This window comes from Urocampus carinirostris, chromosome 19, assembly GCF_059441175.1.
Source record: "Urocampus carinirostris isolate Australia breed hairy pipefish chromosome 19, RoL_Ucar_1.0, whole genome shotgun sequence".
Taxonomy (NCBI): domain Eukaryota; kingdom Metazoa; phylum Chordata; class Actinopteri; order Syngnathiformes; family Syngnathidae; genus Urocampus; species Urocampus carinirostris.
Window position 1 is genome coordinate 14,491,396 of NC_142367.1, and position 15,768 is coordinate 14,507,163.

General features: G+C 40.8%; 2 protein-coding genes across 7 annotated transcripts; one reads left to right on the forward strand and one right to left on the reverse strand.

Moving 5' to 3' along the window:
- Positions 1-94: 94 nt before the first annotated feature.
- On the reverse strand, positions 95-6,348 carry rangap1b (Ran GTPase activating protein 1b). Of its 5 annotated transcripts, none has more exons than XM_088323205.1 (16): positions 6,192-6,348; positions 4,816-4,929; positions 4,613-4,740; positions 4,470-4,529; positions 4,201-4,380; positions 3,949-4,083; positions 3,719-3,877; positions 3,543-3,656; positions 2,869-2,968; positions 2,714-2,798; positions 2,523-2,646; positions 2,357-2,440; positions 2,186-2,288; positions 2,017-2,105; positions 1,014-1,135; positions 95-944 (listed from the first exon to the last, which is right to left on the reverse strand). In XM_088323205.1, exons 1-16 carry the CDS (start codon positions 6,280-6,282, stop codon positions 866-868), a joined length of 1,767 nt encoding a protein of 588 aa, XP_088179331.1. In that variant the 5' UTR covers positions 6,283-6,348; the 3' UTR covers positions 95-865. The 5 variants fall into 5 exon arrangements, with proteins under 5 accessions (XP_088179331.1, XP_088179334.1, XP_088179332.1 ...); XM_088323208.1 differs by lacking the exon at positions 6,192-6,348 and adding an exon at positions 5,929-6,093; XM_088323206.1 differs by lacking the exon at positions 6,192-6,348 and adding an exon at positions 5,219-5,328.
- Positions 5,688-15,768, forward strand: zc3h7bb (zinc finger CCCH-type containing 7Bb). Of its 2 annotated transcripts, none has more exons than XM_088323201.1 (21): positions 5,688-5,935; positions 6,523-6,584; positions 6,654-6,690; positions 6,778-6,978; positions 7,178-7,336; positions 7,426-7,563; positions 7,661-7,694; positions 7,776-8,008; positions 8,263-8,554; positions 8,622-8,680; positions 8,791-8,890; positions 8,975-9,136; positions 9,207-9,412; positions 9,486-9,586; positions 9,658-9,839; positions 12,556-12,635; positions 12,716-12,951; positions 13,029-13,134; positions 13,224-13,332; positions 13,449-13,582; positions 13,687-15,768. In XM_088323201.1, exons 2-21 carry the CDS (start codon positions 6,526-6,528, stop codon positions 13,720-13,722), a joined length of 2,664 nt encoding a protein of 887 aa, XP_088179327.1. In that variant the 5' UTR covers positions 5,688-5,935; positions 6,523-6,525; the 3' UTR covers positions 13,723-15,768. The 2 variants fall into 2 exon arrangements, with proteins under 2 accessions (XP_088179327.1, XP_088179328.1); XM_088323202.1 differs by having other exon boundaries at positions 7,779-8,008.

Below are 15,768 nucleotides of genomic sequence, written 5' to 3' on the forward strand. Positions count from 1 at the left end.
CTTAACATTCTGCCCAAATATACTGTATAAACCGATGGTGGCAAACTGAGGTGAATAGCAATTATGCCACAAGCGGGAAAAAAGGAAAGTCAGGTCTTTTTTATTGATAATTTTTTATTTGCGATATTTCAGTAAAAGTCAACATGTTTCAAACACTTACAAAATATTCATTTTTTTTCCTTTTAAATGCTCAGTGGTTGAAGTACATGAGGTAATTGTGAAATTGTACACAAGACTCAAAAGAGGAACATACGTTTTTTTTATACAAAAAATATCAATTGTCCCTTTGATATAACAACTAATCTGATTGTTGAAATGCATTTTCATTTTGTTTGGCCTTATCCAATCAGCCTTTTGTTTGCCTTTAGGATGTATTTAGACAGCATGATTCTAAAAGAGCCAATTCTATTACACACTTGTACTGTCACGGCAGTTTATATAGACAAAAAATATGCAACAAAATGTTATTTCTGTCATGGCAGTATATTTGACACACGATCATGATAAATGCTACATTCAAAGCATGTCCTTCTTCCAACAAAATTCTGTTAATCAAGTCCCTGGATTAACATGACATTATTAAGAGTAGTAAGTGTCTGAATGATTATTTTAAAGCAGCATAAAAGTGCAGGTTTTAAAACAAAAAGCTGCCCCAGTTACTGTAAACGTTTATCCCCTCAAAAACAATCGTGGTTTGCGGTCCTATTTTCTCTATAAAAATAGAAACCTCCAAGCATTAATAAGTCTATTTAAAAAAAGAGATTCTAAACAACATTATACAAATATAAATATTGCTTACAATCACTGGTTGTAGGAAGCCTCTATTTTAGAGAAAATTTATTCCAGCACATTGCAGTGTGTATCCTTAGTGGAGGCATTTCTTCTCAAGCGCGGAACTCAACCTGTCCACGTTGCTGCTGCAGGACTTGAGGGCCTTGCGGTTCCTGCTCAGAAAGGAGAACCCCATGTATAAACAAGTATGCCACAGGGCGGTACAAATGTGTCTTTCCTACTTTGACAGAATGGTGTGAAGGAGTGAAGCATGGTGCTCTGTAAAATATTCCTGCTGGACCGCATGCTCCAAGCAAAGAAGCAGGCCTGGTGTTAGCGGTGATTTTTTCCTCTTGCCTTCGCCCTAAAAAAATACCGGCGGAACCGGTGAAAAATACATTATTAAAAATGCCACATTTGCAAAGCATTTACCCGATTTTATGTATCATTTATTATTTAATTTCATAGTATGATAAGTTCATTAGTTAGAGCTCCCAGAAAAAAAATGATTTCACTTATATTAATGGTAAAATAAAGAATACATGCCACAAGTGTTTATCATCTTTCTTGACTGTATTATTTTTATATTTTTTTCTTGCTATTGCTTTAAATGTACTATAAAAGGTTCCCCTGCTAAAATAAAGCAAAATGACAATATAATTTTAAGGATTACTTCAGATTGTATTTTTTATAAAGTTCTTAGAAAAATAAACATAAAACATTTTGCTCAATTTAAGAACAAAAAAAACCTTTAAAGTATTTGTGTTATACTGCAATATGTTAAGTATTAATTGTTATGTTTATAAATTGAATACACCCTAAAATCTTGTATTATTCAGAATTTTCTTATTTAACACCCCAAAAATGTTCTCTTTGCAGACTACTTATGGCTAAAAATTTGTAAATTATTTTACTTATTTAACAATACTTCAAGCAATACTTTATTTGTTTTTCTTGGCCTGTATTTCAATATTGCCCCCAAAAATGTATCATTCAGCATTTTCTTATTTAGTAACAAAAAAATATACGATATTATACATAGCAAGAGAGAGCGAAAGAGTAATAAACATTTCTTAATTAACAATATTTTCCATATGTTTTTCTTATTCTTATACTTCAATATGCCTCCAAATAGTACTATTCAGTATTTTCTTTTTTTAAACACACAAAAATAGGAAACAATGTATATGTTAATTATTTTTTTTACTTGTTTTTGGTTATTTTTTCTTTGCAGTACAGTCATACCTTGAGGACTCCAATGAGGACCAGCAGAGTTGAAAGAGTGACGTACACCTTGAGAGTGCAATCTGACAGAAGCTTCCTCAACAGCATGTCTGTGAGATGGAGATACACTTGTGATTACATCTACAAAAAAACATTACCTGCTTGACTTACAAAATCCTATTTTAATTACCAAAGGTTTCCTGCACAGCAGCCTTTTTCACTGGTTCTTCGCTGTACAAAGAAGCCACTTTGAGAAGGACCTCTATGGCCTTGTGGGCATCCAAAATGTTCACCTTGTGAGATAAAAAGATGATCAACTGTGCACAAAAGATTCCATATTGACGTCGGACATTCTCAACACCTCTGGAAGCAGATGTCTCCTCATCTCTCCCAGTTCTAGAAGCTTCTCAGCAGAGGGGCAGTCAAGAAAAGAAATGGCATCTTCCTAGGTACCACACAAAACATTTTGACCCAATGTAAACCAATGTGTGAAAACTGGTTGATAACGATATAGTTGCTAATCTTACAGGACATTTGGATTTCTCTTCATCGGCTGTCCTCTCGTTTTCTATACCAAAGTCTTCTTCGTCTGTGTCGTCATCGTCACCATCATCTTCATCATCCTCTTCACCAGCTTCTCCCTCATCATCACTACATAGCACAACCGTTAGAAAGAAATTGTTTCATTAAAAGCGTGTTTCAAAGATTTCAACTTTACCTGAGAGAGGCAAGCTTGTCTCCTTTGTCCTGGCCCTCCATTGCTTCCCTTAGCGCCTCGCAGCCCTCTTCTCCAAGGCAGTTGCCTAATACGGCCAATGGAAAGCAAATTCAATTACCCTTATTTTGTAGTTGTTTAGTGGTCGGCATGTCTACCGTTCAGGTCCACTTTCTCCATGTGAGGCTTGTCAATCAGAGCCTGTGCCACCACAAGGGCTGCTGCCCCTGTGATCTCACCATATGACAGATTCAGCTCCTGTATGCACAACACCACAAAAAGTTTCTCAACCAGTGTACCGTGGCACACTATTTAGACCTTGTTTGATTGATAATTATTTTAGCAAAATACAGAGAGAGCAAATATCCACATCCTGATCTGGTGCCTTCAAGAGATGACTTGATGCATCACTACTGCCCAGAAAACACGTGCACTAATGTTTAAAAGTCCAGTTTTACTAAGCAGTGTTGCCATTAGGTTGTCTTTGACGCGCCCTTCTGGGCGTTCCGTGCACACATTTGTAATTTCCCTTTTTTATTTTACTCATCAGGCTGTTAATTACCACCAGAAATATTGTTTTTTTTTTACGTTATGTTTTTTATATTTATAAAATAAATTACAACTTATCATGAAAAATAATGGTTGAAAATTAAACTAGAGCCAAGAATTACATTTTTCTGGGTGTGTAGTGATTATATATAAAATCAATTTTAAAAAGGTGTGCCACGGTTAAGAAAATGTTGAGAAACACTCATCAATATAAGACTAAAACATTCGCTGCCTTTCAAATAATCTCAACCGAACACACAAGTCCTAAATTTGTTATCATGACCTTGAGGACTGGCAATCCATCTCTGAGCACCGCCGCCAGTGCGATGGCACCCTCGCAACGGACCAAGCAGTCCCCAAAATTGATCACTTGCATGTTCCTCAGATGACCCAGAGCCTGTGGGGAATAACAGGGTTTGTAAACACTGACATGTTTGCGTTCCTGTAGAGAGGGCTGACCTGAGCCATGGACAGCGTTCCCCTCTTTGTAAATGTGTTGTCATTGAGGTTGAGCACACGGAGTTCTGTGTTGTGCTGCATGGCTGCGGCTAATGCAGTCACGCCCGCATGGTTGATGCCGTTCTGCGGCATGTGGACTTCCTCAAGACTGCCCATCATCTGGAATGACAGATTTAAAAGAATGAGCTTCAAAACAAGTGATCACAGATACATTCTTATAAGATACTTACCTCAAAGGCTTTCGCCAAAGCACTGGCTCCTTCATTTTCCAAGCGGTTTCTCCCAGCAACAAATACTTTGAGTCTGAGTGGAGTTCCTGCCACTGAAGACTGTCTGTGGCACTCCAGCAGCGCTTCAGCCAGGATCTAGAATTAAAATTGTCTTTATTGTCATTCATAGCATCTAAGCAGATCATGTCACAGTGATTTAAAAAAAATGGGTAGAGTTGCATTCATATGAATTCTCATCTTCTCAGGGCTCACCTTCCCTCCTCCTATGCCCATTCCGCAGTTGTTGAGCCGGAGCTCCCTCAAATTGTAACAGGCTGTGCTCCGGAGCAGCTGATCAATCCCTTTCACACCATCTGGTCCGAAAGCGTTGTCGCTCAAGTCCAGCACAGTCAGACGGACCCCAGCAATCATTAGTCCACTGCTTAGCGATTTCTGTTGGAAACATAAAATTGATTTTTAAAATGTACTTTCCTAGAGGGTACTACATCCGAAGTCGTAATAAATTAAAAGGGGTGTCACACCAGGGCCACTGGGATTTCAGAGCGTAATCTTCCCGTGAAGAGGTCACTCCAGTAACATCTCTGGAGAAAATAAATGACATGATGGTAAGCAAAATGTATTTCAGTGAGTTACAGTTGAGTAAGTTCTTCTTCACAAAGTGCACCTGAAGTTGATCTTTGCTTTCCAGTGCCTTTGCTATGACTACGGCAGCATCAACACCTAAAGTGTTTCCCTCCAAGCGCAAAACTCTTAAATCCTGGTACTCCTGGATCTCCCGGACCAGATTTTCAACTGTAGATGTAAATATTGTCGAGGATTAACACAACGGGGAGATTTGCATCACTTTCCAGAGGCTGGTAGTCTAACCTGATTCTACAGTGTCCAGTTTCAGCCCCAGGCCTTTGTAGCTCAGCTCTCCATCTCCTATATGAGTCTGGCAAAGAGAATTCACCAACTGGGCAATGTCATCTGCAGCCATGTCTGTGGAAACATAGCCCCCCACAAAAAACAAGCATTAGATCACCCGTGTAGGAATGCCTCTAACATCTTGAGCATACAAATCCACCAAGGGGATCTCTAACTAAATGACTAACGTTTGTCAACGTTAAGCACAGAAACAGTCACAACAATGACGCACATGAGGTTTGCTATGCTAGCAGGTGCTACTTTGCACAATGAACAGAACAAACTCACGAGGCTGTGTTATATTCTACAACGCATTACTCTAAAAATATAACTACAAGGGGTGGGGGACAAAGGGGCTAATTACCGATTGCAAATACCACTGAAAGAATCGCGAAACGACGCCGACTGATGCGTGAGAAGCGCGCCCGCTGTTGAGTAAATGACGTAGCCACTTCCGGGTTTTCTTCGCATTCCCTACGTGACATGGATAACAATGTATGTACAGTATTTTAAACTTACAAGTTTGCCTTGGTAATCTATTGACATAGATACATGACACAGAATATATATATATGTATGTATATGTATATTTTTTTGCAACTTATATTTTTTTATAAGTGGTAAATTTCCCCAACAACGTCACATTCATCAGTAAAACTATGCTTTAGAATTGAACATAAAATATCTATGATCATTAAAACCCTATTTCATAGAAGGCAATGTGGATTATTGATTCATATTTTTAAAATATGTAAAATAATATTACATGTAAAAAGAATTTGGGCACCAAACACAATGTGACCCTGTCGCCCTCTTGCGGTTGCTTATTAACCGAAACTTGTTGCCATACTTGCAATAGCAAATCAGCTAGCATAGGGTAGGCTAATATTTAGCCAGCAGCAGCTGTAGATCGTAAAAAACTCGAGCTTGGTCAACAAATTGACGTCAAGAAAGCAAAATTCTCACATAATGTCGCCTGTATAGCGAGTGCAAGCTGCCTGTTTTATGTTGTTGCCATCGCGGTGAAAAAAATACGCTCCGTGAAGTTATCAGACCGCAACGCTCGAAACTTACCTGTGGGGTGAGTTGATCCGAAAAAAAAAAACACATTTTGCGAATTGGACTAGTTAGCTACTTTGACATCGTCAACTACTTTCTGTTTAAGTTTTACCCAAAAAGTACATATTATTCGTTTATTGCATAGCACAGAAATATTCGCAATGTGAAGTTGAAACATCGGTGTACTGGTTAGCCTGTAGCTCAGTTAGCTTTAGCGCGGTGGTTGCCGCTGACGTCACCTCTAAATATCTTCACCATATAACATTTGTTTCGATTACCTTGACAATCGCGGACCATTTGGGTCAGTTTTGATGGTGTGACGGCCATCTGAAACCGGTAGCGGCGATTGAGGTGAGTTAGCATAAGCATGCTAACATCCGTGGCGAGCTATCAAAAATGCTACGGTTAGAAATACAAAACACGCCGATCGATTGTTATATTTGATTTTAGATATGTTTTCCCAAATTGCTGTTGGTAAAAATGTCTGCATTTTTCGTAGATGCACCGAGCTAACCAGAATTGGGACCGTGTTTGAACAATGCTTTAATGTAGAGTAATTTATTGTGACTCTCAGTAATATGGAATGTTTCTATTTGCTCCCACATTCAGGCAATGGACTCCGATAGAGTGAAGCGAAGAGAGGAAATACAGAAGGCAATGAGTTTTATCCAGTAGGTCAACTAAAGCTGTGAAAATAATATCACATATTTGATATTGAGACCTGATATTTCTGCCTACAGGTCTTCATTGCCTTTCCCAGAACCAGAAAATTACGAGGTTTGGTTGTAATTTGTTTTTACTGACTGCCTGACATGATCAAGTTCCCCTTTTTTCTTGAGTCATTGTGTTATACGTCCCTTCCAGGCTTTTCTGACACAGTTGGTGTGTAACCTCTTGGACGAGGGCAATTTCTTTTTCCGGCGCGATGGCGACTGCAGCCAGGCAGCCCAGCAGTATGGTGAAGGCATCAGTGTTGCCCGTTATGCTCAGGCTGAGGCTCTTGTCATCCCACATAAGCTGCTGGAGGGCCTGTATGTCAACAGGGCTGCTGCGTTTTACCAAATGGTGAATAAAACATCTGCTACACTTTTGTTTGTTAATTTCACCTGCCGTTTTGATTTGTTCCACTGCCCCGGCAATAAAAAGCAAATAGAAGTGTTTTTAAAAAAAAAAAAATATTATCGTGTGTTTTGTACTGTGCATATTGCAATTGATTTTCAATATATTATGCAACACTGACTTTGATGCGTGTTTCTTGGCTCAGAGAGAATTTGAGCGCGGCATTCAGGACTGCGACAGTGCGCTATTTGTGTCAGAAGGAAGTCGAAAGGCACTTTACCGCAAGTCACTCTGTCTGAGAGAATTGGGACGACTCAGGGAGGCTTACGAGTGTGGCACCAAATGTCTCCTCACTGAACCACATGTACGTTATTAATGTAATTTTCCAAAAATCTGCAGTGTAATATCTTTATTAATGAATTTACATTCCTATATTGATTTTTAAAAATCTAGGACAGACAGGTTTGTGATCTGGCTCAGGATCTGGCCAGTAAGTTGGGCCTTAAGGGCCGCAAAGCCTACATCAGCCAGACTGAGTTGGCAACCACGGAGGGAGAGAGCCTCGATGACACATTGCCACCCACGGGAGAGGTGTGTGTTCAGGTCACGGCTCATTGATGAGAAAATCAAAATGGCAAAATTACCTCAATATGGATTTGGTTACTTTAATAATTATCCTTTTTTTTAGCTGTCTTCCAACGGCATGGGTGACAATAGCCCGGGTATGGCAACATTTTAAGATTTTTTTCAGACATCTGATGATTCTGGCACCTATGTAATGGGATGTTTTTCCTCGCCCTTAGCAGACCTGTCCAATGCACAGTGCATTCCAGCCCCTTTGGCCACGCCCATCCCAGTCAGCGACGACCCCTCGGTCCTCACGCCATGTACAGACCTTTCTGAGAGCCCCGGCAGCCAGTCGCAGCCACCCATGCCGTACTCTGTCCCTGTATCAGAACAAATGGACGAATGTGGTAGCGTCATAAAGGACGAGCTCGACAGCCTCTTGGATTGCATTCCCAAGAAAGTCAGTGAGGTAGGTATCCTTTAAAAAGACTGTCATTATTTGAAATTTAATAAATCTAGGATCAAATCAGCATGGAAAGTGTCATTGTAGTTGACAGTGAACAAGAGTCTTCAGCTTCCTTCACTTCCAGGTGATCTGAAAACTAGAAGAAAATAACTTTGTTACAATGTCCTACATAAACACTGATATCGAGAGGCATGAAAACTTGCTGCTGCTTTGTGTCATTAGTTTATTATTTTAACTTGCGATGATCTCCCGTCTAGAGTCCCGCAGGCGCCATTCCGACTAACCTCCCCAACACAGCGGTGGGTCTGCGTCCCCCTTACTCCCCCAGCCTACCCGGCCCTTCGCCTCAGCTTGCACCCACGTTCTTTGGCTCCTCCATCAGCGACTTGCCGCTACGAGAGCCTTACACGTCGCTGGCCCAGCGAGACCAGGGCTCCACCCAAGCGCAGGACGCTCTGGGAGGCTTCTCCAGCGGAGCCACGGACGGAGAGGGCAAAGCTGGGGTCGTCACTGGGGGGCTTGACTCTTTATCAGAGTACACACTCCCTGGTAACTCCCTTTTTTGCCTGTGACATTTGTAGTTTTTTTTCTCACCCTCGTGTTTGTGGTCTTAAAGGAGGAAGAGTATGTCACAGCTTCATCCCTGGGACACGGAACCATGGTTCCGCACAAGCTGTGAGTGTTATTTTTTTCCTTTTTGGTTGCTCTCTTACACAAAGCCTTCCAAGTAAACAAATTATAACTGATTTTAATCTGTATTTTCTCTCCTGCGCCCCCCTCCTCAGAATGGTCCAGCTGGAACAAACCTCTCCATGCTATCCAGGAATCCTCTAGCTGCCACGCACGAGTTCAGTCAGGCCTGCCACGCCTGTTACAGTCGAATAGGTTACAGGACATATTTTGCTATAAGTATTATTTGTTACGCAAATGTGAGTTTTTCATTTTTAAATGCATTTGACGGACTAACAGGACCGCGAGTGATGGACTACAAATATCAGCCGGAAGCAGCACATCGATGCAAGCGGGATGTCCTGCTTTGTCGGCTCAAAAGCGGCGACGACCCCACCTGGAAGAGGATTCGTCCCCGGCCTGCTCGGAACAACTTCTTAGGGGCCTTTGTACTATGTAAAGGTATGTGGGTGTCAACAGCAGACTTTAGTGTGAATTGCTCTAACATTGCCTCTGTGTTTGGTGGTTGCAGAGGTCCAGGAACGACAGGAGTGTCAGTACGGTGAGAACTGCACCTTTGCCTACTGTCAGGAGGAAATTGATGTTTGGACGCAGGAGAGGAAAGGTGCGCTGAGCCGAGAGCTGCTGTTCGATCCTCTGGGGAGCACGGAGAGACGTGCGCTCAGTGTCACTAGGCTGCTGCAACTTCATATGGGCATGTTCATGTTCCTCTGTGAGGTGAGAAGGCGCTTTGCCCTTTAAAACAATTGACATGAAATGACTTTTTTGTGTGAATGTCTTCTTTTCCTAGGAATGTTTTGATAGTAAGCCCCGCATCATAAGCAAACGCAGCAAAGAAAATTTGGCTGTGTGCTCTAACCTCACAGCTCGACACCCGTTTGATGACAATAAGTGAGCTTTACGCTGTTCAAAAGTCTGGAATTAGGTTATTTGCCACAAAAGCTAATCCGATTTGACTGTAGGTGCCTGGTGCATGTGGTGCGGTCTGCCAACGTGCGGTACAGCAAGGTTCGCCCTCTCCATCCCCTTTGCCAGTTCGACGTTTGTCGCCATGAGGTTCGCTACGGCTGCCAACGCGAGGACAGCTGCTCCTTTGCGCACTCTGTTATTGAGCTCAAATGTTGGGTGCTTCAACAAGATACTGGTAAGTTTCTATACCTTGGATTGAAGCTTTTCTTTAAAAAAAAAAAAACGCTCATCCTAGAGGATAACAATGTTGCAACCTTCCTGCTCTCTGCTGTTACTATAAGTTGAATAATCTATTCCCCCCCCATAAAGTACAATTAACTCGTATTTGAGGCAATTCTTCTTGCACGCCCTTGCATAAAAAAGCACCGGTACATGCTGTCGTGGATAAGCAACTATCCCCCCCAAAAACTTTAAAAAAAATAACCAACCATCTTAAAACATCAGAGGTGTAATTTGAGGACTGCTGTACACTAAACCTGTCAAAGTGTGTTGCCATAAAAACTAAAATTGGATCAAAATGGTTTAACCGTTTCTGACCTGAGAAAGCACTCTAGAGGATTGAGAGGAAGAAAGGGTATAACCTGCTAAAAGTATATATTCTATATTGTACCGTGAAATTGGGACTATAAGGCGCGACTTTTCCTAAGCTTTCAACCCGATTTATGCTTCTTTTTTTTTTTTTTTTTTTTTTTTATAATGCCCACCAGGGGCGCCCAAGCTATAAAGGTGGGAGTGAGACACGTGGAATATGTGTCGAGGAAGACTCTGAAGTTTAATGTAACTTCACGCTTTGTGCATGAATAAAACTAGCATGAACAAACCCTCATCATGGAGAAGGTGTCAATCGAAAGGGGAGCACTGGCTACCACCTTGGGAATAATGTTACGAGCCTCTTTATGTGTAAACGGAAATAATGTGGCGAAACTAACCGCTTACAATAAGCAACATCCAACGAAGCAGAGATGTTTAATCCTGATTTCTATTTATCTGTCTGCATCGTGTGTTCTGGGGTAAATATTTCACATGGTTGGATTTTAAGCATTGTCTTTGATATACTGAATAGACCTAAGATTTATGGCCCGAACCCGAGGCAATTTCGGGCCGGGTCGGGCCTGAAATGTCAGTCATACGGTCGGGTCGGGTCGGGTTCGGTCCTGCTTTTTTTTTTTTTTTTTTTTAATTAATTAATAATTATAAATATATGTTCATTAAAAATATATACTTAAACTATGTATGGATACTAGACCAAGGAATACTTGTTATAAAATAAATAATTTGGATAAAACGGAGAAGGAGCTGTAATTGCTTTTAACGGAGCCAGAGCATGCTCTGTGCACGTGACGTGACGTGAATGCTGTCCTCTTAATAATCTTCCCCTCCGCAAATTCGCGTGATTTTGGCCTGGTATCCCCGATATGGACTCGTGATTGCGGAAATCATAGCGTACAGTGACGTTGGTGACTTTTCCATCCGCATTAACAAACGCATTTTGTAAAATACGATCGCGCTTTATTGTTTAAATAAACGCGTTATATAGACTAGAATCTCCCAATTATTATAATTAGCTCGCTTTATTTTGTTTTAAAGCGTATTATATAGAATACGATCGCTTTTGTCGGAAGCGTACATTGACGTTGGTGACATTTTCATCCGCGTTAAAAAAACGCAATTTGTAGAATACGATCGCGCTTTATTGTTTAAATAAACGCGTTATATAGACTAGGATCTCCCAATTGTTATAATTAGCTCGCTTTATTGTTTTAATAAGCGTTTTATATAGAATACGATCAGGGGGGGGGGAATTTGCATAGGAGTCGGAAAAGGGCACAACACGTCAACACCCCCTCAATGAAAGTGCTGCGCTAAAATCTTAAGGACGTACTACTACTGCTGCTGTGGATTATGGCCCAATGATCAAGTCGTCAAAATGACGGACGCCCTTAAATGTTTTCGCTACCTCAAAAAAAAAAACTCGTCAATGACAGATTGTCGCTTAATGTAACATCTGCAGTGCAGACACAGAAATATAAAAGATGTAAATGTTTATACAGTTTTATTTAACTTAGGCCTAGATGTTGTAACAAAAGGCAGAGTTTAATTTGTTATCATAAATCACCCCTCCTTATAAATAAAATATGTACTTTCGGGCCGGGCCAGCAAATCCAGTTAATTAGTCTGGCTCGGTCCGGGTCGGGTTTAATACCCCTCGGGCCTGCGTCGGGCTCGGGTGCTTTTTTTTGGCCCGATCTTACCTCTAATACTGAAGCTATTTTTACGGGCATTCAAATAAGTTGATGACGGCCCAAGGGATGCATTGGTGAATTAGCATGGCTTTATAGTTTATCTGTATATTTTTTCAGACTGATGATGTTTCTTTGACTATATTTTAAATTCCAAGAGTTAAAGCTTTTTAAGGATATCTCGCATGAAGTAGTTCAGCGCGTGTGTGTTTACACCTCGCCTATCTCTTATCTTACTTTTATCCTCTGTGTTCTGGCCACGGAGCGTATTACGCTGTAGGAACGAAGGTGGTGGGATTTGGAGGGGAGGATAGTTGGCTCATGTGTATGCTCACGGTTTTAATTTATTCTAGGATAAAAGTAAAAAAATGACAGTCCAAATGCCGACCCAAACCCAAGAAAAATATGAAAAAGAGATTATTTGAGCGCGTCTATGCACAACACAGGAAGATTGACAGAGGCTGCTATAATTTTAGCCAGAAGATGAAATCAAGTACAATATTTTGAAGTTACCTACACCACCTTTTCAGAAGTAACATAAACATGCGTAAACTGTTGAGGCTGAATTAAAACAATATCTCTGAATACATAATAATAACCAAAACTGGATACTTTGGTTTACTTACATTCCATTGCCAATATTTTCTTCAGGCATTACTCATGAAGAGATGGTGCAGGAGTCCAAAAGACATTGGCAGCGATTAGAGCAGAATGCACAGAAGCAGCAGAGGGTTTGTAGTCTTAATGAGTTCCTGGAAAGCATCAACATGTAAAACATATTTACGCTTTATGACTTGTTTCCGCCTCCCAGCCAATCCATTTCCCCCACCCAAGCAGCATGCCTGTCGGAGGGATGGGCAGCGTGGGGGGAGGAGATGGCATCTCGTCTGCAGGAGGGATGGGGGCTGGGCCCCTAGGAGGTGGGCTCGGGCGTTGCCGCCCCCTAAACCTGAAAATGAAGTTTGTGTGCGGTCAATGCTGGAGGGAGGGGCAAGTGAACGAGCCTGACAAGAACCTCAAGTACTGCACTGCAAAAGCAAGGCATAGGTGGGGCTCTAACACGTGCCGCATTTTCCCCGGAGCCGAAAACAACATGATGACGAAAAAATGTTTTTGTTTGCTAGTTGGACCAAGGAACGTCGAGTGCTGCTTGTAAAATCTTTTGAGAAGAAGAAGTGGGTCGTGGTTCGGCCTCTGCCTTTCTCCCGCACGTATCCTCAGCAATATGATGTGAGTGCTCACATGTATGGCTACAAATATATTCCATTTCAACCATGATATGAAATGTTATGGTAAAACGTTGTCATTTTCTTTCTCAGATGTGTGTCCATGTGATGAAGCAGAAAAAGTGCCATTATATCGGCAACTGCTCCTTTGCCCACAGCCTGGAGGAGCGAGACGTCTGGACGTACATGAAGAACAACAGTTGTAAGTAGAACCAATAGAGAAGTTTTAATTTCTTTTTTTTTCATATAATTGCTCCTCTGCTGATAATTGGAAGCAATTACCAGACAATGGCTCATCTTAATGTTTTCCGTCTCAAGTGAGAGACATGCAGCAGATGTATGAGCTGTGGCTGCAGCTAACCAATCAGAGCAGGCGCGCAGAGAGCACGGCCGTGACCTCGCCACCGGAGGACAAGCCGGTCACAATAACGGCCGACTTCAACGAGAGCGTGGTGAGTGATTAGCCGCCGGTCCTACTTCACTCGCCAGGTTCATGATTTACAATCTATAAGTAAGTAAGTGGCCGATTGGGATGACTGAGAAAAAAATGTTTCAGGGAGGCCGGCGGCTGTCTGGCGGGGATGACCTTTAAGAACGATCCAGCCGCCATCCAGACACAGGACTGCCTGTCACATCGCCATTTTGCTCATTGTGGGAGCCGACGTAAACCCAATACAGGCACACATATTAACACAAAACGTGAGCCACTGATCTCAAGCCGTCAATAATGACACAAGTGTTCTGTCCGTTTCTGGATTATCCCTGGATATACATCGACCAGTCGCCCCTCGTTTAGATTTTTAATCCTGCCAGTACACAAAGCAAATCTACAATGAGCGCGCTGGCCGCAGTTCTGATGTTTTGCTTGGGCAATCACATGAAATTCTGCTGAAAAATGGAGCCGAAATCTTGACCCTTATTGTTAACTCCACGGGCTGTTCGAAGGCGACCCTACTGAATGGAAAAAGAGGTTTGATGTATTTTCCCATCCATGGCACTGAAAAGGGTTAACAAAAAATGGTTGATGTCTAGATCAGTCAGTCAATGGCGTGTTAAAAGCGAGGCTCTGTTCGGAAAAGGGTACACTTGTGACCTTTTAGGAATGTTTTTGTTGTCATAGTGTCTGCCATATTGGTAAAGCGGTTTGAATGTAACTCCTAAATGCGCCTTTGAATTGGGGAAAATAATCAATTGATAACAAAACCGCCTTTTCCCGCATTCTCATCTCTTCCCGCCTCCACAAGAGTTTGTTTCTATTGCACACACAAACACTTCTTATTTCAAAATCTTACGAATAAACGTCTCAAAGACCACCCCAGTCTTAAGAAAACAACCTCAACTAAACAAGATCAGTGGTACCTTCAGATTTGTTTAAAAAGAGAAGCAATTGAAGACTAAGATTAATACAATAATATCAGTAATAAATAAAGTATTTAATTTGAAAGTTAAAGGATATTGACACATCTCTAGTCCTGCTGAGGCTTTTTTTTCTAATGTTTCAGCTTGTTGGTCCTGATGGTGTCAATATTTTTTCTTTGGTGCCTATGAGCAAAAACATGTATCAAGCCTTTAATGCAAACACACACGCAACATATTTACTTATAATGCTATACTACTACTAATAATCAATAACTTAGAATTCAAGCATAATAAATATATAACCAGACAACTGTATTGATTATATAGACTTTCTTATCGAAGTATTGCTATATGATATGTATCGCTAAACTAGACTATAGTGATTTCAGGAAACTTTACTTTTTTCATTTTTGTTTTTATGTTCCTTCTGCGGGTGGTGGGGTGGCTTGTCTTGGAGAAATCTCATCCGAGACACCCCCCCCCCCTTTAGCTTCCATAGGGAATCCTATTATTACGACTACTACTCTTTAGTACTATGAATATGACTATCACTATCGGATATTCCTCTTCTATATGCTATTGATTAAATGTTTGTTGATCGCAATGTATAACTATGTATCCTTGTATGAGTATATTGAATACCGGTAAAAGAAAATAATGGGGAAACATACACTTATATACTCCTACATATAGCGCCTTATTTGATTATAGTACACGTATTGAGAAATGATACATACCCTTATTGTATAACCCTGCTTACTATATACAGTATATGATGATTGAAAACCTATAATACATAAGCATCCCAGTAAGGTAATTTAGATAAGTGATGGTGGAGATGGTATGGTTTTGTTTAAGTGACTTGGCCGCTTATAAAAAAAAAACCTCCTGTGCACTGATTTGTCCAATGGAGGTTTGGATTACATTAAATGTTCATATATGCAAAATTTAATTTTCTTTAATTTGCAAAATCTTAGAAAAATAGGGTATTTCTCACGCCAAGTCGGTTCAATTACCTTTGTTTGATTTAAACTTGCCCTCATTTAGTTGGATGAATGTTTTCTGGGTTATTTGAATTTTACAATCATAAGGAAGGAAGAAACCAGGGTTGATGAACAGAAAAAGGCCTATCGTTTTGTTCTGTATTTTTTTTTAATCATGACATTGTTTTTTCTTGTTTTTATGGTTTGTGGAGTTTGTTCTCTCTCCCTGGTTGGAAATTAAATACTCAAGTGGACCAAATCTCTTGGAAGCATTTAATAAACACTTTTAAACAAAA